At 43.3% G+C, this 21,176-nt stretch overlaps 1 protein-coding gene across 2 annotated transcripts; it reads right to left on the bottom strand.

The window, feature by feature from the left end:
* Positions 1–848: 848 nt before the first annotated feature.
* RASSF6 (Ras association domain family member 6) lies at positions 849–20,617 on the bottom strand. Of its 2 annotated transcripts, none has more exons than XM_064450742.1 (11): positions 20,460–20,617; positions 15,837–15,926; positions 9,596–9,674; positions 8,267–8,418; positions 6,234–6,325; positions 5,603–5,787; positions 5,074–5,175; positions 3,851–3,902; positions 2,893–3,011; positions 2,710–2,807; positions 849–1,946 (listed from the first exon to the last, which is right to left on the bottom strand). In XM_064450742.1, the coding sequence occupies exons 2-11, from the start codon at positions 15,905–15,907 to the stop codon at positions 1,871–1,873; spliced, it is 1,026 nt and encodes a 341-aa protein (XP_064306812.1). In that variant the 5' UTR covers positions 15,908–15,926; positions 20,460–20,617; the 3' UTR covers positions 849–1,870. The 2 variants fall into 2 exon arrangements, with proteins under 2 accessions (XP_064306812.1, XP_064306813.1); XM_064450743.1 differs by lacking the exon at positions 20,460–20,617 and adding an exon at positions 20,218–20,272.
* Between the last annotated feature and the right edge of the window lie 559 nt (positions 20,618–21,176).

The following is a 21,176-nucleotide window of genomic DNA, read 5'->3' on the forward strand; positions in this document are numbered from 1 at the left end:
GCATCTTTTGATGCCAATTCAGCAGGACAAGTGAAATAAAGATGATTCAAGTATTTAACATCAGAGGGTAGCAAGAATTGCTCAATTCAGCAATTGTGTGCATACAGAGAGGGTTGGAGAGCCGGCTTGAGAACACTTTCTCTTATCCACATGGTCTGTGCCCTCGTTTCTCTTTTCATCTAGACTGAGAAATTATTAATAGTTTATATCCTGGTATTTTCATGCTGCACCCTCACACAACTACATGGCTGAAACAGGCAACTTCTGCTTGGGGTCGGGGAAAGGAACTGGACCTTGGCCTACTGCAGACTTACCTGAAATTTCACCTTACCTCCAGGTATAGCCTGTCACGTGTTAGGGTGGGTTTCACCCCTCCTAAAGCTTGGCTCACATTTATTTGAATGGGTGCCCGGGGAATTTCTGTGACCCTTGTGTGCATACTTCTATGGCTTCAGGGAAAATATATTTGCACCTCCAAGGCTACTGTTACGTAACACCACGCACCTTGAATGCTGAATTACTTTTATTTCTGCCCTCTGTGCTTCCTTACCCGTAACTGTTCTCCTTGGCAGGATTATAAATAGACCGTAAATCGAAGTAAAAGCCTTGCCCCAAGCACAATAGCTTCAGTTAGCACACTGACTTTTTTTTAATTACCATCCAAGTAACATGATCTCAGACAGTGTTAAGTTTTCCACATTCGATTTATTCCACATGATTTCTAGGCAACATTCTCTGCACACTGATTCCCTCCCTCTCACAGTGTTTATCTTATCTGAGTAAGCTAAAGGTAGCTCAGGCAAAACACAGTTACCATGTACAAAAACAAAACTAATACAGGAGGGCAATTAGTTGTACACAAATTGGATTTTATTTACATCTCTACACTATGAGCTTTAATACTCAGCACGACTCGACCAGACAGGACCCGATGGCTGGCTACTGTACACTGCGCTGGGGCCGGACTGTCCCAAACTGCGCCTGTGGGAAGGCCAGTCTGGCCCTGGCGGGGCTGTGAGGCTCAGCCTCTCTCACTGCGCACTTCGCACTTCCATCTTCCAATATACAACACAGGAGTAACACGGAACCATTTGTTTTAACAGCAGCAAATGCTGAGGTGCCTTCCAGGACCCAATCTAGTAGACACAACAGTATTTAGCGAGAGTTCTTACTTAGCAGTTCAAGAGATTTTTCAGAGGTTAATTCCCTCTTATGTTTAAGACCTGAGTAGCTATTAAGTGGGAAGGTTTTCATTTGTGTTTCTCTAACTGCAAGTCAAAGCTTAAGCAAGTTCAGCCTCTACCGATCTGAAGGCAGTGGGATCTCAGGTCTCTTGCCCAGGTTGTGGGATTTTGGTTTTTAAGTTAAGTGAAAACCCTAACAGATCTTAGCTACATAAATAACTTTTGCCCACTTACCTCTGCTGAGAAGCTTCCTCCTAATATAATTCAGCATTTCTCTAGTACAAGGAAAACCATATACATAATTTCTGTATTTCCTGCACAATTAACACATCAGTTATTGCAATAGTTTTCCTCTATGCCAGACTTTTGGTAATGGCTTGTAAATTAGTAGGTTTTAAAGCTTTGTGCTTTACTGTTTGGTTTTTTTCCCCCCTATCTGAAGCGTAAGGCTAGACTCAGCGTCTGTCTTTGGTGGGATCTAGTGCATCTTCTTAGGCCGTTCCCAACTTGTATTGCAGAGCTGCAGAGGAATGGGTTTGGTTTCGGTTGCGTAATTATCCAGAGAAGTTTAGCACTTGGAACACCCCTGTGCTGTAAGTGCTCTTCAGTCACAGCACGTTGAAGCAAACATACTGACTTTCCTCTGGCAAAGGCAGCGGGTGGGTATTCGCCATAGGCCATGCACATCACACAGTAGTCTCCGTTTTTTTACCATTTCGACTACGAAGCTGCTGCTCTATCATAATCCTCTCTTTTCTGTACCTGAAACGGAGAGGGAATGCATTTAAGTAACACAGAATTTTGCAAAAATTGAACTCTTATTCTAATGTGCTAGTTGAAGGCTGGAAAATATTGTAATGAAAGCTTTTCTGATAGAAAATGGCAATTGTTTTCTTCCCCCTCGCCTTACATCTCCTGGCCACTTTGATTCAAAGCGATTATCAAATGGCCATTTGGTAACAGGTCCATAGCTGATATAGACTCCCATTGCTTTTGACCTCAGGGCTCCAAATACATATTCAGAAGCACGAGTGTATTTCTAACTTGTACCTGTTGGGCATTTTGAGCTACCATCGGAAAAAACTTAGGCCATTTAACAGAAGTGAAGTTTTAAAGGGAGTTGAAGAATATGCCACTAATCTAGTTTAAATGCTATGCCACCTAACTAGTTACCCCAGTACGTACTGCATTTAGACTTTCCATGGTAACGAACAGCAAAAGTAGAGACTGAGGAACCAGTCTAAGGCTCCAGAGATAAAGAAAGTACACAGAAGCGACCCCGAGGTCTGGATATTCTGGGATGATCCCCCCTGTGTATGCAGCCACTATTTAAAGCAGCAATGGCTCATCTGGGGTTGCAGGTTATCGAAAGGATTATAAATCCCACCAAGTTTCACATAAGTACTCACAGAACAGTGTTCTAACTGCACTCTGCTCCGGCAATGCATTCACCTCTTGAGCCAACCCATAACTGGAAATGTTCACCTGGACTCAGAGTCGCCCCCCTCATTTTACTTCTATTTACCTTGCAGTTGTCTGCTCAATCTCAGCATCTTCTTCTTTTTTTAGTCTGTGCAGAATTGACTCCAAAAAGGGAAGATTAAATTGAATATACTGAGCAACCTATCAGGATGACAAGAAATGCCCATTAGCAAGTACACTTACTGGGAAAGACACTGTGAACTCTTAGAAGTGATGAGATACGTACATCACTGCTAATCTCTTCCACATCACTGTCCATAAGAAAAAACTTGGCAACCTTGTCCGAGGGCCCCTGCAAGAGTCTGTGCAGTAAGGGAACGTCCCCACTCCTCAGCTGCTTCTTTTCTGGGATTTAAAATACATGCCGTGATGTGCAGAACATACAACATTGCCTCTAGGTACCTCACACGATCAGTAGTCTTTTCTTGACAACGATCCTACATTCGAGTGAAGTGCAATTGTTAGATACCTACAAGTCTCAGAAATTTGCAGGAGGATGTGGCACTTAGCTTACACTATGCATTTTGAAAGAAACTGGCAGATGCAACACCAAGGAGTTGCAATTTGGGCAACCAAGTAAGCAGTTATGAGACAGATCCTAGGCCCATCAGCTTGACCATGACTCTGTAAAGCAAAACCTATTTCATGATTTTCAAACAGCATTTTAACTTCATATTGACATTTAGAGTATATGCCCTTCAGTTGTCTCTCCAATTCTGTCAGGTATTCCTTCTAATAAAGATATAATTTCCTTTTTCCTGAAGGAATACAGTAAGCTGTTGCAGAAGTAAATGTTTTCCACTAAAAATGATTACTTGAAGTAGGCACCTGCGATCCAGGACTACCATCCAAAACAGTCAACTAAAATATCCCGTAACACCGCCAGCAGAACCTGCCACCCCACGGTTGCAGTGTGGCTGTGAAGAGCAGAAGTTACAGGAGAAGACCACCATCTTACACACGGCCTGTATATACAAAGGCCTGTTTAGCTGAACCACCCATACCGGCAGCACGCTGAAAGCACCCAGGACACAGTTACTCAGATTTTCCTCTCCCTCAGGGGACAACACATCCCTAAGGGTTCTTCAGAAAAGCCACAACGCCACACTGCACCCACTCTGTCTGAACAAGGACAGATGGCTGTGACGAATCCTGTCACCCCGAGGTCAGTGCTCCACACTTACCTCCCGATGCATGGATTATGTAAAGTGCAAATTCACATGGGCTGTTTTCGATCTGTTAAACACAAACAAAAAAGTCCACTCAGACTGACTGATACACTTTCCCAGCATTTCACTGCCAGCAGACATTCGCTGTGCTCTCAACTCATTTAGATCAACGCCTGAGACTGGGATCTTGCCAGTCGAAAGGTTAAAAGATACTGGATTTGGGTAATGTAGCAAGCTATGCTGCCATGGTCATTACCCCCGTTCCCCACTACTCATGATCGCTTACATTACGGTATTGCCAAATCAGTGCCACACCCTCTTAGACAGCAGCAGATCTTCAGTCTTGTTTCCCTGGAGCATCACCTGATTGCCAGAAATACTACCCTCAGGGTAAAACCCTCTGTTCCCTTCCCATCCACTTGCCTGCACAGCCACCTTCAGAGAACAGCAGTCCTTCTGAACACCCGTTTTTCAACTTACTTTCTACAACTCTACAACCTGCTCTGCAATTCCATTCCTTATATTGTTGTTCATTGAAGTCAGCTTCTCTTTTTAGTATTACACTACCGAGCCTAACTGTACAAACTGATTGTGCAATAGCAAGGCCTCTAGACAAGTTGAAGAAGTTATCGAAAATTGTACACTAAGAAGCTACATAGAATAAAGATACTGAAAAACATACAGCACCGATGGTAAATATATCTCTGATTGTTGAAAGATGGTACAAAGACACTCAAAAAAAAAAAAGCCATTTCGGACAGCACAGCACTCATCTTGAGCACTAGTTTTAACTGACTTTCTGGAGCTTTCTATGTGCCTGGATCTAACAGGAAGGGTTTCCCACCACTTGTATCCAAGAGGATTCCCTTCTGTTGTAAGCAGGGTGCAATGACTAGCGCCCATCGCTAGAGGGCAGCACGGCCGCGCGCATTAAACCGCGTTTCCCCTGTTCGGTACCTGCCGGGTGCGACTGCATGGAGCAGCAGTTCTGGAGGTGTTCGTTCACTGCCCACTACACACCCAATACACCTTCTCTAGACTCAAATCGCCATATAACAGCTGTAAAACTAACCCAACCCATTCCTTAAGAACGGCCATGTGGGTTTTTTTGCTCTGCTCCATTCCATGCACTCTCCCCCTCCCAGTTATTTCCTGCCTTGCACGCTGCACTGGTGCGACGCACAAGTTAAAGTTGCTAGAAGATGGCTGCACTTGCCTTTGCAAGCACACAGAGTTACCTTAAACTTCCGAAGCAATTGTTCTATTACTTGTCTTGTTCTCATCTGGCTGTTTATTCTTATTTTGGTTTCTGATGCAAAAGCTGGAGTAAAAACTGATGTCTATGAAAAAAAACCAGCAACAAAAGGGGATGAGTATGAGGACTGCTGTGCTCAGTGGCTGGGACTGCAAGGGGTATAAACCAGCACAGCTCCAGTACGAAGCCAGCTGTCAGGTATGCTGCTACCATTGCCATAAAGCAAAGGGCGGGCGGCGTCCTCAGGAGCACACCCCGGAATGCGGGACGATTGTGGGCCGCCACCATGCAGTGCCCACGCACCCCTGAAAGCCACCCGGAGCAGAGGCCAAAAACAGACCCCAGGGGTTCAGCCCAAAGCCCAGTGACACCAGCCTGGCCATGCAGGGGGGCAGAGGGGAGAGCCTCTCTTGGCTAAGGGGTGCAGGGGAGGTCCAGAAGCTTGCTGGACATATTGGTCTGTACCCAGTACCCAACCTCGTGTGATCTAAGACAAGCATAAAGATTCATACCTCATAGTTGTAAAAGTGGCCATTAATTGAAAACCTGTGAGTTTCTTCTTCTGCCCTTGCTATCATGGGGAACTTGGTCCTGTTGCGCACAGCCGCAGCCTTGCTGACAGCCCTGGGCAGAGTAGCGCAATCATGTTCCTGCTCGCCCTTGGACTTCAGAGTATGGCTTTCATAACATGAATAACCTGGACAAAATGAAACCGCATCAGCACGTTACACAGCTGCTCTACCCTCCTTGCCAGCATCCCCACAGGAAGGTTCGTGGTGGAGGGCTTGGGGATTTTTTCCCATTATTTTTTTTAGTCAGGGAGGCAGTGGGAGAGGACCAAGGCCTGGGCATCTTGCACAAAGCAACAAGCTGTCTGCAGTAGCCAGTTTGCTACCGTGTTCACTTCTTGGGCATGATTTCTCTAGTGAAAGCACAGCCCGTTAGCACTAGCTGTTTGAAAATTTACCTGCACAGCACTGTTTTCAGTTGTCAGTCATGTGTCAGGGTTTCATTATCACTAAAGATGTTCAGAGACCAAAAAAGATTTCCCTTTACTGGCAGGGAAGGCCTAAGGCATCAAATTATTTTTGCACAGTCACAGAACAAAGAATTTGTGGTGAACTTAAGAGCACCGACACTAACTTTTCTCAAGGTTTGGCTTTTCTTCAGTGGATCTCAATGTCTCCCCACTTAGATGATGTAGATCATCAAATTCTCCCCAGCGCGTCATTCCCCTGGAATACCAAACATTGATAGTTGGTTACTGCTCATTAACACGGTGATTTCAGTTTACCCTGTAGCCAGGCTTCACGTAACACATTCCTACCCCTGTTCAAAACTTTATAGAACACAGCTACAGACTTCGGTGTGGTATATGAAGCCAACATTCCACTTTATGTGATAGTACAATTAGTTAGTAAAATGAGGTATGACTAGGGATCCCACATGTAACACAACCCTCTTTAGAGCCCATTGCACATGGAGCATGATGTCCGTCAAATAATTGGCAGTTATTTTTGATCTGATAGCAATGCCCTGGATTAATTGCGTGTAGGATACCAGGCAGGCATACCAAAAACACATAAATTGGGGTTTAAATCTTCACAGGACACATCACATCTCTTATACAGATGGGGATATGAAAGATGGAATTACCATACTAGCCCCTCGTGCTGTCCAAACCAGATCTGCACAAGAGCAGGGAATTCTATCCAGCATGCTTTAAACCCCAAATTTCTTTATGCCAATATTGCCATAATTCATTGCATAAACTGTAGCAGAAGGGCTTTGGCCAGTTACTGCTCTGACTGAGAATAAACCAATTTGTAGGAAAACATTAAATATTCATTTCCTATATATATTAAAAAAAAAATTCAACTACCTCCAATGAACGTGCCAAACAACAATCTCAGTTGTGTTCCATGCATTTAAAAAGTTCATTTCAGATCTAACAGTCAAGCTGCTCTGCATACCTTAAAGCATGTCAGGGCAGCTTCACATTGCTGTGATGATGAATTCATATTTCCCTGAAGATTCAGATCTCTACCAGTCATAAGTTTTTCAAGAAATAAAAGGCAAAGCATAACTTCAACTGCCAGACTGGACCCTATGCTACAGGTCACATGCACCCCGTACCAGTAGGCCTGGCCAAGGTAAGCTAAGAGAACCGGATTCGCCTCAGACTCGAGTTCTTCGCTGGTTACCCCTGTCAGGTTACACACCTTATTTTCAACAGCAAGAGACAGGGAGGAAGAGTGTCCCTGACTTCACTGGAACTGCACAGCTGCAGTGATAGTAGAATTAAATCCACAATTTGAACATGTACTACATGCAATCTAAGACAATGCATAATTAGGAAAACAAGCTCTGAAACACAGAATTTATCAGAGAGGCATGCAGGGTAAACATTGGCTCAGCCTCCACATTGCACATTGCTCAGCTTCAGCTCATCAGATAATATTCAAAATTCACCATCCAAGGCTGGGAAACAGTGTTCAAAACAGGAAGAAGAAATGATTTAAGAACCTACATCAGTTTTTGAAGAAAGAGCAAATCTAGCAGGGGTCAGAGCAGCACGATGCACTCAGGAAATGTCACAGGCAGCAGCCTGAAGGAACACCTGAGCTGTGTGTATTTCTAAGGCATGTTAATATTAGACTTCGCACAGACAAAGCCAGTATTTGTTCCCTGGCTCCACGTTTGCCCTGAGAAGCGGTGGCATCCCACCTCAAGTACCTGGGAAGGTAACCTGCTATAGACAATCCCATAGCACTAGCCTGCCAGCTTTTCGCTTCTTGCTGTGGGATGTGCACTGACACGAGGTCTTTCGGGGGCTACTAATGTTATCAGGTGTACTTATATACATGGGGGGTATCTTTAGTAAACTTTGATATACATAAATTTCCCAGTACTTGCATGGGAATAGCCAGTATAGATGACAACAGCCTCCTTCACCTTCTCAGCTCTTGTTAAGCTGAAAGCCAGACAGAGATACATCCTTCCACCCAGCAGCAACTGTTGCAAGACCACACCGCATAGAGAGCACTGCTGTGCAAGCGACCACCACAGCCTTTGGGCCATCTGGGATATACAACCAGTCGTATCCATTGAAGCCAGCTACTTGAGCTCTCTTAAAATACTAGCCTGCCTGCTTGTTATGGAAGTTAACACATTACCTTTTACTGGGGAACAAACCCACTTTCTCTGTTGACTTCAGAGTTACAAAAGAGGGTATCTGCTTCTCATCCTGAATTTTTAATCGGATGGGATGGCGGACTCCCCAAAATATTGACAAGATTCCTTCAATAAGTGGTTTGCTTCCTTCTTGCTGGGGAAAAAAAAAAAAAAAGGAATAAGGAGTGCTGCATAATCATTGAGTAATAGCCGTCATCAGTTTCACCTCCGAGTAACAGGACTATGATGAAATCTCTAATGCCAACAGAGCCCTGGAACATGTCACCTAGAGAGGCCGTGTAATCTGCATATGCAATATAGTTCCAGAACAGCTAAAGCTGACGCTGACCTGATCTCATGTCAGCCGTAGCCCGACTGTGACCAGGAGGTTTTCCAACCAACAAGTCCGTAACTCCATAGAATCGCAAGTCAAATCCTATTTGTTCGACTTGGATGACTAGCTCTCTTGAACCAGGGTGCTGAAAATTTGGTGAAGGGGAAGAATGACTGTTGGTAAAAGAGGAAGAAGCAGTTAATGAAACAGTCCTTGTTGACGCAGGGCACTCTATCAGCCCAAAGCATGGTATTGGTCCCCGTTCCTGCTGACTTAGAACTCCACCACTGCAGAACAAGCTGGGACAGACAAGTGAGGACTGCCCTTTTTCAGGGTATTTTTGCTCAGATTTGTTCTAATGTCCTTTTGGGTCTTGGTATCAGCAAAACAACAGAAAGGCAGCTTGTGAAGGACAAGGAAGCTCAGGCATCTAAACCAGGGACTCTGTGGTATGAGATACAGATTCATGCTTTCATCTGTCCTTCAGCTCCACAGAGGATGCATTCCTGGGGCTACACTTATGAGCGTTTCCTCTGTATTGGAGGTTCACATCCGAGGAGAGCATCATAGTCTCCTCTTGACCTGAGTGATAGCAGTCCCGCCATTATATGCTGGAGGTTCAAGCAGAAGGTGTGGGGGTAACTGCACCCCATAGAAACATTTGCAGTACTACTCCCTCCCAGCTAACAATTTAAGACTGAAAGATCGATTCAAAGAACGATTTCCCGTGATACTCCACGAAATGGGATGGCAAGGAGATCATACTGCTCAAAATTTCAAACTCCCACTAGTCCGAACATACCTATTTCTGCCCTCTTCTCCTCACAGCATTTGACTCTAGCACTTGCCGTAGCATTTATTAGTGACACATTTAATATACTAACACAGAACAGGTGTTCTACACTGTTCAGTCTAGCTCCATTCAACATCAGCGCCCATTAGTGCTTTTCCTACTATTACATTGTGCTTTTTAAATTACTTTTGCATACATCCTTACCTGGTTATGTGACAGTTGCAGATTTTCTTGATCAGAATAGTAAGAGTTATAAGTCTTCAGCAGAGAACTGAGCTGCTCTCTAGAAAAGATCACAAAGGGAAAATTAATTTTAAAAAATAATTTCATCACTGTAAAAATCCAGGTGGGAAGTGGCAGGGTAACACTCTGTACCTGTGTTGCCCACTGCATCTTTGTACACATGTTTTAATGATTAATACATCACTTTCCAGAAGTAAAATTTTGTCAGGATACTGGGTTACTTCTAATTTGACTCTTTCAAGACCTGATACACAGAGGAAATGGGTCAGTCAGATGTGACATTAACAACATTTCCCAGCATAACCTGTACTTTGGACTTCCGTTACAGTCACACAGGGGAAGCAAACAGGAACAACGCTCCCATGCACCAGTGTTGCAGAATATTTCAGTGAGGTTACAATTTGTTTTCCCAGCATGATGGTTTCCATTGGGGTTTTATTTTGTGTTTTTTTCAGATACTCTTCTTACCTGTAATTATCTACAATAGGCTTAGACAAAATATTTCCATTTCCTTCTGCTTGAACTATAATAGCTTTGGACTAATATTTGCTCTGAGGAAAAAGGATGGAGATGAAGGGAACTTCTGCCAACAAGCAAGGATTATAAGCCTGCCCATCATCTCTGATGTCAAACAGAAAATCATGATTCAATTCGTTAAAAAACCAGCATAACATTCTGCTTCAAAAACACTGCACTGAGGCAGGAAGGCAATATGAGGCACAGTAGTGCTATTTATGTTTAAAACTTCATGTTTAAGAACCACCATGGGAGATAACTATGCCTGTCTCCATCCTTGATAAACTTAGAACACTGCAGAAGAGGATTTCAGAAAGTGTTTCCAGTTTGATGGCGTTTCAAAATAACCCAGTTAGAGCTACCGCACATCCCAGTTTCTAGGCCACAGCCACCTCCTCCTCCCTCTGGCAACCTTGTCTGTAAAGAAATAACTTCAGCGACTGGATCTTAACCATGTGATTTCCAAACCTCCTGGAAAATTTCAGCAGAGACTGAAGCTATTCAACATCCCGAAATCCTGAGCAGCCCGTGGGTGCACTGACAGCACTGCTGCAGCATCCCAGGTGGGTTAAAGTCATAGTGAAGGGCAACAACAGCTCTCCAGTGACAGCCAGCCAGCACAAACACCGCTCCCACCTGAGCTAACAGCAGCAGCGCTACGGGCAGCCCACATGACTGACATGCCCATATCGCCCTCGTAAACGAGTAAGAAGCAATAAACACCACGTTGCACAAACATAGGCTAGGGGAGGATTGCTTTGGCAACAGCACTGTGGAAAAGCACCTTCAGGTTACTGCTAAGCAACTGCTGATCTCAAGTCCGCAGTGCCATGCTGTTGTATAAGTAACCACCATACAAGGAAGTACGCATAGAAATATCCTTTTCAGAGCAAGGCTGCTGGAATTACAGCTCAAGGCCAGATTTGGCCGAAACACTCTGCCTTCTTAGCACTACTTTTTAAGGAAGATACACACTAATTGGACAAAGCCTAAAGAAGAGCAAGGAGAGTGATAAGACACATGAAATGCGAAGACAAAATCTAGTTGCAGCTCGGGCTAAGGAGGACCAAAAAAAAAAAAAAAAGAAAGAATTGATATGTATTTCAGGACCATATGGAATGAAACATTCTTCCCCACACCAGGTAAACACCAAATATTTAGATAGCAATTTAAGAAATCAATATCCACCAGCAGAGATAATTAAGCATCAGAAAACAATTGCATGAAAGCATTATTTCTTCCTCGCAGACAATTTTTAAGCACAAAGATGCCTAACATCAGGATGGTTTAGCACACTGTCTTGCAGTGGTCAGTGAAGACACCAAGTTTGCTTCCAAATAAGAGTCTAGCATTTCCATGCTTTTGTCTAGTATGAGATACTGTAACAGCTGAACCAGAGAGCAAAACAGACAGCATTTGCAAACTGTTTTCACAATAAGTTCCACAGAAACCTAGTGAAACTATTCAACACCCACGTACAGTCAGAAGAATTATCCCAAGTACTACACCAATTTTAAGTACAACCAAAACAAAACCCCAAAAACAAAACCAAGAATTGACTTCTAGCGCCATCCCTGGAAAAGCAGTCACGCATGGGAATAACGCTCAGTAGAAATTACATTTTAATATTTCAGTCAGAGTTCAGCAAGAACATCAAAGCAATAGCATCGGAGGTGCACGAATAAGGGGACCAAGACTATATGCAAAGTACTTCACACCACCTTCTGTGAGAGACACATTTACAGACAAACTTTACAGTACAGCCTTGGGCCACTGGAAATGCTGCCATGAATAGTTTCAGACTTTTTAGCAGTTTTTTTCCTGTAACAGTCACAACACACCCACGTCCCAGAACATGAGGTCATTATTAAAGGTAACAGTGTCACCCTTATCAGAGAAGACAAGAGCAATCTCTCTCCTAGGAAAGAGATCAGCTTGCCCATCACAGCAAAGAAGTTCAGAAGGGCATTTTCAGGGGTGAAGTGAGTATTACTTCATAGCATCTCTCACTGATCAGATTGTGACTCAATTTACTCAAACTGCCTGTTTAAATAGCTGCACAGTTGACTGTGTAAACTTAAAAATCACCGTTGCTCAGGGGTATCTGCCCTAAGATATTAAGAAACTCCAAGAGCTGAGTGCAAGAGAATAGGAAAAGGATGGATTACACCAAGAAATATGACTCATTTTGGTTGTTAGCTCCTAAGTACGATTTTAAATATAACAGACAACAAAACTATCTTCTCCTGGGACTGCCATAGTCTTAATCCAGCAGCATACACCCTCTTCTGTGGCTTATGACACACGGGCTCTTCTTCCACCTCACATCTCCCCCATGTACAGCCTCAGAGCTCAAAGCAGGTGCCTTCTGCAGGATTGTGTTTCTCAGTCACCTCTTACCATTTATACATATCCAAAGCACCTGGACAACACGGTATCTCTGAATAACACCAAGCAGAACTCTGTCATGATGGGAGTCTCCACACAGTATACAGACCCTTAGTATCTACTTCTTCCTTCGGGGCAAGGCGGGCAGACACTGTGTCAAAGCCGGGTGCTCAAGCAGGACTGACAGACACTGCTGCCCAAAAGCTGACATTAAGCCTGGTCAACAGGAACATGGCCTTCCCCCAGGCCTGGCTGCTCACGCACTGGAGAGGGACGGTGGGGAGCAGGGAGGCCAGTTAGCCTGTATATGTTGATTTTGGGGCCGAGGGGCCAACAGAGGGTGCAAGTGAGAAGCTTTCCCTGGCATACCCTACCCCTTCCTTGCTCCACGTAAACTGAACTTGTCCTGTTGCTCAGTGAGCCTTTTCCTGTGGTGAGAAGAGAGAATATTAAGAGGGCTTTTACTCAGCAGGTAATATTAGGACAAGGGCTGCACCACTAAACTCAACAAGGTTAACTGCATTCCCTTCTAATGCTCTGGATGTAAATTATTTACTTTGTTACCTTAGTGCAACTCCCCCCAAAATATTTTTAAGTGGTTTTATCAACCAAGTGCTGGGCTCCAAAACAGCATTTTCAACATGTACTTCAACTCACTTCGATCTTAAATCCTAGTAATACAGGTAGTAAAAACCTTTCTTTCCATTGTGTTGGAATAGCTCATTACAAGTTTTTGTGCCTCCCAAGCTATAAGGGATTGTATTCAGGTCATCCCACCGAAAGGGAAAGTTTTAATAGGCTTATACATGAATCAGATACAAGCGAAATTTTCATCATGCTGGCTGAAGGCAAGCAAGATCAAGCACATCTTGGCCTCATACAGAGGCAAATCCACATGCAATGCAGAAGACACCTAGCTTTTGCTCAAATGTTGTGACAGACCAGCTGATATTGCTTCTGAGGTGCTTAAAACCCAAGTCTTTTTATACTTATCAACCTCACACCTTTGGCCATCATTTTATTGACAGCTGTTATTTTGCAAGCTTTTTTCAGGTAGAAAGTTCCATTCCCTGAAGACAGTTAGGGCACACTTAAGAACTTGGGTCACACTCTGAGGCCCATCTTAGTCCATGTTGGCTGCCAAGGCAAATAAAATCATAGGCTAAAATTACTAAGTGATGCAGTAGGGGTTATCTCCAGGCCAGATTCCCTTTTTTCAGAGCAAGTTCTCAAGATTATAACTTAGTTTCTTGCCTTACCTAGAAAAACTTCCCATTAACTTACACAGAATTTTGCACAAATAAATCTTTCAGGTTTTACTCTTGTGTTAGTGCAGCCAATGGTGACAAGGCACACAAGCCATTAGAAAAGCCCTGAGGGACAGATTCACCAGCAGTTCTCACTGACTTGTTCATCCTTGTGCAGTGGAAAGACACTAGAAATGAGACCCTTTCTTCTTTTAGCCCCAGAAGGAAGTAACACATTTACCAGCCTGCTCATACCAGAACTCGTCTTATTTTAACAAATCTTCACTACAAAGGCCAAAGACTGCCCTAACCTAGAGGCACACGGCTGTCTCTTCAGACCTAAGCTGCCAGGAAATCAGCAGCTCTGCTGTGTTGCAAGGCTGTCCCTCATAGCACAGCTTTGTGACAACAGCCAAAAGCAGCCATTACCAGAAGCCAAAGCTAAGTAACTGGTAGAACAACTTAGAGAAAAACCCAAAATAAGTAACATTTACTGCAGATTCACTACTTACTTCAGTAATGAAGGAAGGATACCAAGCTGCTGCAAGGTCAAGCACCCTGGTAGTAAACCACAGAAGACCCCAGATTGTGTTCACTCAAAACACTAATCCAGGACAATTTACCTGTGTCCTCTTTTGCCCCAAGCTCTACACACTTATTCATGCGTATTTATGGCAGTTATGCTTAAAGACTTAATAGTTCAGCCAGCCAAATAATCCCACATGCTTTTGTCAGCCTTTTGATCCAGCCATTGTGCAACTCCCCAACAGCAGGCTTGCCATGTCAGCAACATCTGCATGATGCAGCTCAAAGATGAGTAACGTAACAGCAGAATCAAGGTATAGATGAGTGACAGAAGTCTGGAAAGAACATTGGAAGCAAGCTTGAGTGCATATGGAATATGTTAGCGATTCTTGAAATGCTCGTTTTTTCAAGGCAAAGCAACTTGAACAGTACTTCAAACCATGACTGTAATGCAGAAGGTTCTCGACCAGGATACACATTTTACTACTTGAACAGGGAAATATAGGGGAAGAGAAACCCAGAGACATCAGTTCATCTGGTACCTTTCCAAATGCTTTTGTATGCCAAGTATATCTAAATTAACACAGATTAACTACCTCTGACACTAAAGCACTATGTCTCAAAATAGTAGCAGTATAAAAGGAACAACCCTTTAGAAGGGGAAGCACACATTTATTGCCTATGTGCTTTGGGCAAAACTTTGTCACCCTTCCTTAAAAAGGGAGAAGTCCACAGCACTGCTCATGCCGCTGAACAGCATTGGGATTCAGATGCAAATACCTATCGCAGCATGAGAAATTCTATCACAGGTCCCATCCCTGGGTGCATTTACAGTTAGCTTCTTGTCCCAGAAACGTCAACAGGGATGGAAATGAAGTGGGAAGAGAGGCCCCTCTTCCAGCTCCTGTGCTCTGGTCCACAAGGGAAAAATTAATCCCCTAAAAAAAAGATGGAGCTATATGTCAGGAGGCCCAGGGTCTATGGCAGCATTACAAAAACTTCCTACCAGCCAGATTTAACTGTGGAAAAGCATCCCACAAAAGACAGTTTGAGTGCAATTCAGAGCTTTTTACAAATAGTTTCAAGACCCACTTTCACTGGCCACAGAGTAGAGCTGGCAGCCTGATAGGTCTTTCTGCAAAGAAACCCTGCCATCTGGGACTACAGACCAAACCCCATCCCTCAAACAAGTGGAGCTCGAGTTAAACACTGGAACTCATCTTCAGTCCCAACGCATTTCAAAGATAGGACAGCAGTCTTCTCTAATCTGGAATTTTTTCAGTATCCTCTGTAAGTGCTGTCCTACCTAATGAACAAAACCCACAGACCAAAAGGTTTAATGCTCTGTTCTTTGAAATCCACATAAAGAGCAACTTTGCTCTGTAGATCCTTCACAGGAAGCAAGTTGTAATAACTGCCGCTGCTACCAGCTCAGCTCTCTACAGGCCCCCCTGTTAATGAATAAACATGGTATAACTTGAAAGAAAGGAACAAGGGCATTAATTTTTTTCTTTTTAACACTTTACCTGGTTATGAACTTCTCCTCATTGATGGAAACAGAATGTAGATGCTGTGCTTTCATAGTCACTTTCTTCATTTATTCAGAAGAGATGAAGCTAAAAGAAAGGTTAAAAAAACAATTATATCCACTAATGCCACTAAGAAATACTAAACGGTAAACACAACAACACAGCCTTAGTTTGCCAAGTGAAACAGGCTCAGACACTCAAGCTAAGGGCTAACTATACCACATTTTGACTACTTCGTACTCAGCCATAATAGCCAAATATTTCCTGCTCCTAGTAAAAAAAGCCATTAGCCATTCTCACCAAGTATATCACAGTACCTTAAATCCCAAGGACTACATACACCAGGACTTTCACAAGCAGTTTTAGGACTACTCTACAGCTCCACAATTATAACTGCCTGGATAGTAGACTGAGACTGCAACCCGTTCATTGGCTCAGATTAATTTCTTAATTATGGACAGAGCATTGCCCAGGGTCACCAAAAAAGAAGTGACTCAGCAAACCACCCTTAACCAGGTTCATAACACTAGACAAGAGAAGGAGAAGTGTTGCTCATTGGCAAAGTCCTGCAGCACACAAACAGAGCAGCTCAGATATTAAAGCGAGAACAAGGTTATAATTTAAGTGATGTAGCAATATAATTTACAGATCACCATGTAGTGATTCCAGCACGTCGTGTAGGCAACAAGCCAGACCTATAAAGACTCCAACAATGCATTCTTCAATCGGCTTAATTAAGGAGTCTTGGCTGCTTTCTTTCCCCCTCAGGTGGTAGAAGTAAAGGCAGACTGAGGAAAGAACTGAAGACTCAGACTCAAGGTTGACAAGTAAGACTAGACTGAAAAACCTTATTCTCAGCCCAAGAAGTGGCATCACACAGATGGGTGGAAAAAAGTTAATCCCACATAAAGCAGTAAAATCTCCGACAACTGCACTGGAAGTCGATTATTCCACTTTTATTACTCTCTTACTTGGGCATGATGACAGAGGAATTTGCCTAACAGCACTTGACATCCCTTCTCCTATACACCAGGAGGTTGACTCGAGTCTGATTTCAGACTGCATGGGACAGAGCCTGGTTAAATATGTCTGAAAAGTCATCTATTGTCTACAGTAGTAATAACAAGTAGCCTTCACAAAATCTATTTAGAAAAGAACTTCAAGCTTGAAAAGATCATGGCTGAAGAATAAGTGCTTAGCTCCTGTGCAAGGGATCGTACACTACTGAGCTATTTTAGACAAAGTTAAATCAAGTTTCCACAGTCTTAGATGAACAACTTCTTAAGAGGTGTGTCCAAATGAGAAGTTTGGCATAAAAACACATTGTTTTCAACCTATAGGTTATTTCATAGCTCTAAAACCAAGGTGGACTACCAAACTGAGCTTTACGTGAGCAGCTTGATCAGTAGCTCACTGAAAAAAAGCGGGAAGGACCCCACATAGCCATTGTCCTTCCAGTTAAATCCATCAAGGCAAAACCACACTCGGAAGCCAAAGAAGGCCAGGCACTTCTGTACAGACAGGAGTTTTTATGTAAGGAAGAGATTGCTGTACGCCAGTATAATAGCATTGGTTTTTTTGCTTCTGATATGAGTTCAGTAACCATTTGCCGCACCTTGAAATCTGCTTTTATGTGATTTACTAATACCTGTATCTGAATCAACTGCCTGTGCCAATGCAAGTTCAAAACAATTTTAAAAGATGTGGAGTGGTTTATGTACATTGGCACCTGAATAACTGCATATGCACTTAAGCTTCCTCCCATCTGTCAGGAAACAACATGTTAAGAAGAGCAGATAGCCAAGTCACCACTATTAAACATAGAGCAGCGACTCTAGCAAGGTCTAGCACCGCTTCATTGCTCATGCTCGCTTTCTTTTCAATAGAATGTGACCTTAAAATGGTTCATATGAAGGAAAAAGCTGATCTCTACAGACTGAGAGGAGTGATCTTTACACAAAAATAAGAGAATTATCACTGAACTACCTGTTCTGTTACACAGTGAATGGCTCTTACTACAAAGTTGCCTTAAATCCTTGAGCATATCTTAAATCAGCTGGATGCCATTAAAATGCTGGCAATGAAACAAACGGGAAGCGTGGTTGGCAATGGGAATAACTCTTCACGAACACCACCCCCTTCTCTCCCTCGCTGCCCGATTAGCCTGGACAAAGGCCGGCCTTTTCTTCTATAGCTGGCACAAAACACACTTGTTACATTTCCTCAATTATGTGACCAGTTCTGCTTATCAGGCCTGAACAAAACATTTCCACACCGCCAGCTCACCCTAGAGATAAAACACCTCTCCGTGTACCCTTTCCCAAGGTGCATTTTGGCTACACACATCGCGCAGCCCCTACTTGGCTAACCCTGAGACCTGCGGGTTGCGAGCATGCAGGGAGTTCCCCAGCACAATTACTCGACACCACAAGTGACAGTATATCTACAGTGGCACTCCATGAACCCACAGACCTGCCACATTTTCTATCACGTCCCGGTATCTCATTGTTTTCCATTTAACTTCCCCGAAGCTCTTTTAAGGAAACAAACAGGAGAAGTGAGCTGTGTTTTTTCCATTGTTCTCTTTGATCTGAACTTACAAAAACGTGTTAATTTTCCAGCTCTTCCAACAGTACACGGCCATTTATTCTAAGCTATCTCCTGACTGGCTTAACATCAGGCAGATGTCTTCAGCATTTTGTTCAAGTGGACTAGACCCACAGAATTCTCAGATACGTAAGACCTTGCAAGTAGGACCTTGGCTGGACTAATCTCCTGGCCTGAAACATTTTCCAAGCATTAAGTTCCATCTTGGTTAAGACTGACTAAAGCATAAAATACTTTTGAAAGCAAAGCAAAGAAACAGAAAGGAAAGACAGGACTAAATCAGAAGTGGGGCAGATGTAAAACGAGCAACTCTAGTGGAAGGCAGCAACTACTGGAAACATCTGGGAAAAGGAGAGGGAAAAAGGATCACTGCACAATCCCAAAGCTGCGCCAAGATTAACAGCTACATCAGGGCACAAGACCAATCTTACAGAGGTAGTGAACTTTACTTTGCTCTAAGATTTATATCTTATCTGCAATGGTTTTTTTCCCCAAGAAAAAGTGTTAGTGGAGAAGCAGATGAGAAGACTTGTTTAATTTTCTTCAGTAGAGTGATTTTTAAGTTATTTGCTTAAGGGGACAACAGAAGTACAGGACAGCGGAGGAATGACAAAGCAAAGGTAAGAGCAACCGGCTACACAGATTTTTTTACACAAGGATGAAAGGGGGTAACTGTAGAGGAGGGCTGGAAGGAGAGGGACTTTCAACATCCAAAGCTGAGCCAAGCAGGAACAGCAGAGAAGCATTTTAATTTATATTTAACAGCCTGGATGTGCCTTTGGCACGTCCATATATTAAGACAGGGACTGCAGAGCAAGCAGTGTGCTACACAAAGCTCCTGCCAGTGGTAAGAAAAACTAAAAACCCAAACCTCCCCTAAGATTTCCAGGTATTTTAACCCACTGCTTCCCACAGCTGTTCCAAAACCACAGGAAATCAGGATGGGGTGAACCTTCTCAACAGTATATATAACCAACCCATTTTCTAACCACTGAAGCATCTGGCTTTTAGCAGAACTTTGGACCATTATATGTTTCTATAAAAAATGAGTTTTGGATTAATTCACATACATAATAAACTCAGTATCAGCAGAATACTTTTACTAGCCTTTACCTAGTCACACACTCTAGTTATATGAGCCTTCATGTTGGGTGTTGGGTTGTTTTTTGTTGCGCTGGGTTTTTTTTAAGTGTGATGCCCTCACCACCAAAGGAAAGGTCTAATCAAAAGGAAGTACTTATTGCAAGCACTCATGTATTCCCCACAGAAAAGAAGGGGGCTTTTTTTCTTTGTCTTGCAGTCTTCTTGACACTTCATTTTAAAAATCCACTGCTACAGCACAGGCCAGTAACAGCACTACTTGATTAAAAAACTCTGTGTAACCTCTCTGCTCAGGCAGGTTCAGAATTGGCTTTGATTACTGAGGACAAATATAAGTTGGTATTTATCTAAATATGGCCCCTTAACTTCCCGAGTCACAAAGGACTAGACGCACAAGCTCCCTGCCTTCACACAAACAACGATGATAGAGCAGGGCTTGCACCAAATCTATTTCAAACACTAAGTAATCCATTACCATGAAGAGTAGTTACTTTCTATTTCAGGTTGCTTAGGAAAGATAGCTTTTACCCGCTAAAAAGAACAGACAAGGTCACCGATGTAACCTTTAAAATCACACCGGCAATTGGCAGGGCAGCAAAGGCTTATGCCCATGTACATACGGAGCAGCGGCACTTATTATCGGCCCGTTTTAATCACGGTTCTTACTCACCCAAAGCCACCTCGACATTTAGAAACTTCTTTGACGAGAATTTCTGAACGAACATTTCTCCTTCCCTCCGGCACCCTAATTACCCAAAAGGAATTTGACTCAAGTTCTGGGTGACTGCAAAGAACCTTGCTTTTCTACTGACACTGCAGGTTACACAGCAAGCAGAACAGCAGCTCCGGCTTTACGTTTCACTTACCTGTACACACGATCAGAGAAGGAGAAGCAAGAGGAGTTTCACATACCTTTCACTGAGCCTTGGACAAGGCATGACAGTATTGCACTGCCTGACAGCTACCTCTGCTACTTCATGGAACCCGCAGAGCTGCTAATTACTATTTTGCTTAACAAACTGAGAATGCTGGAAACCCAGGACACTCCCCACGCCTCGGTGCATGTCGGGAATATTTACCTACCCACTTTCGATCCTCCAAGCAGCTGACAGGAGCACTCCCTTAGTCACTGTTACACCTACGGGGAGGCTCCAGTTAACACTTTAATCACTAACTGTGTAATGAGAGGCTACCTGCTGACACCCCGTAATTATTTGCTGACAGGGCATACCCTAAAGCATCCTGCTGCGAACACACTGTTATGCTTTAACCTCTTGTCTGTTTCCTAATCCGTAGGGTAAAAATCCCTTTTCCTTCTCCAGATATACGCCAGGCTTTAGCATTTACTGGAATAACTAATGCATAAAATCAGGTGACACCCAAGTGTTAATATATAGATTTACATTATGACAAAAAATCTGACAACACGACTTGATCACTTAATCATGTACAGAGGTACGCACAATGTCCTGCTTCACTGTATAATAACCTTATGAACATCATTCATTGGGCAAGAGTTGTCTGTAAGAGAGAATGCACAACTGATGAGCGTAATTTCTCAGCAGCTAATCATGTAAGCAGATGTTAACACTGCAAAAATATTTGAACCAACACATAGCTTCCAAGTTC

The sequence above is a fragment of the Phalacrocorax carbo genome, chromosome 4 (assembly GCF_963921805.1).
Source record: "Phalacrocorax carbo chromosome 4, bPhaCar2.1, whole genome shotgun sequence".
Classification (NCBI taxonomy): domain Eukaryota; kingdom Metazoa; phylum Chordata; class Aves; order Suliformes; family Phalacrocoracidae; genus Phalacrocorax; species Phalacrocorax carbo.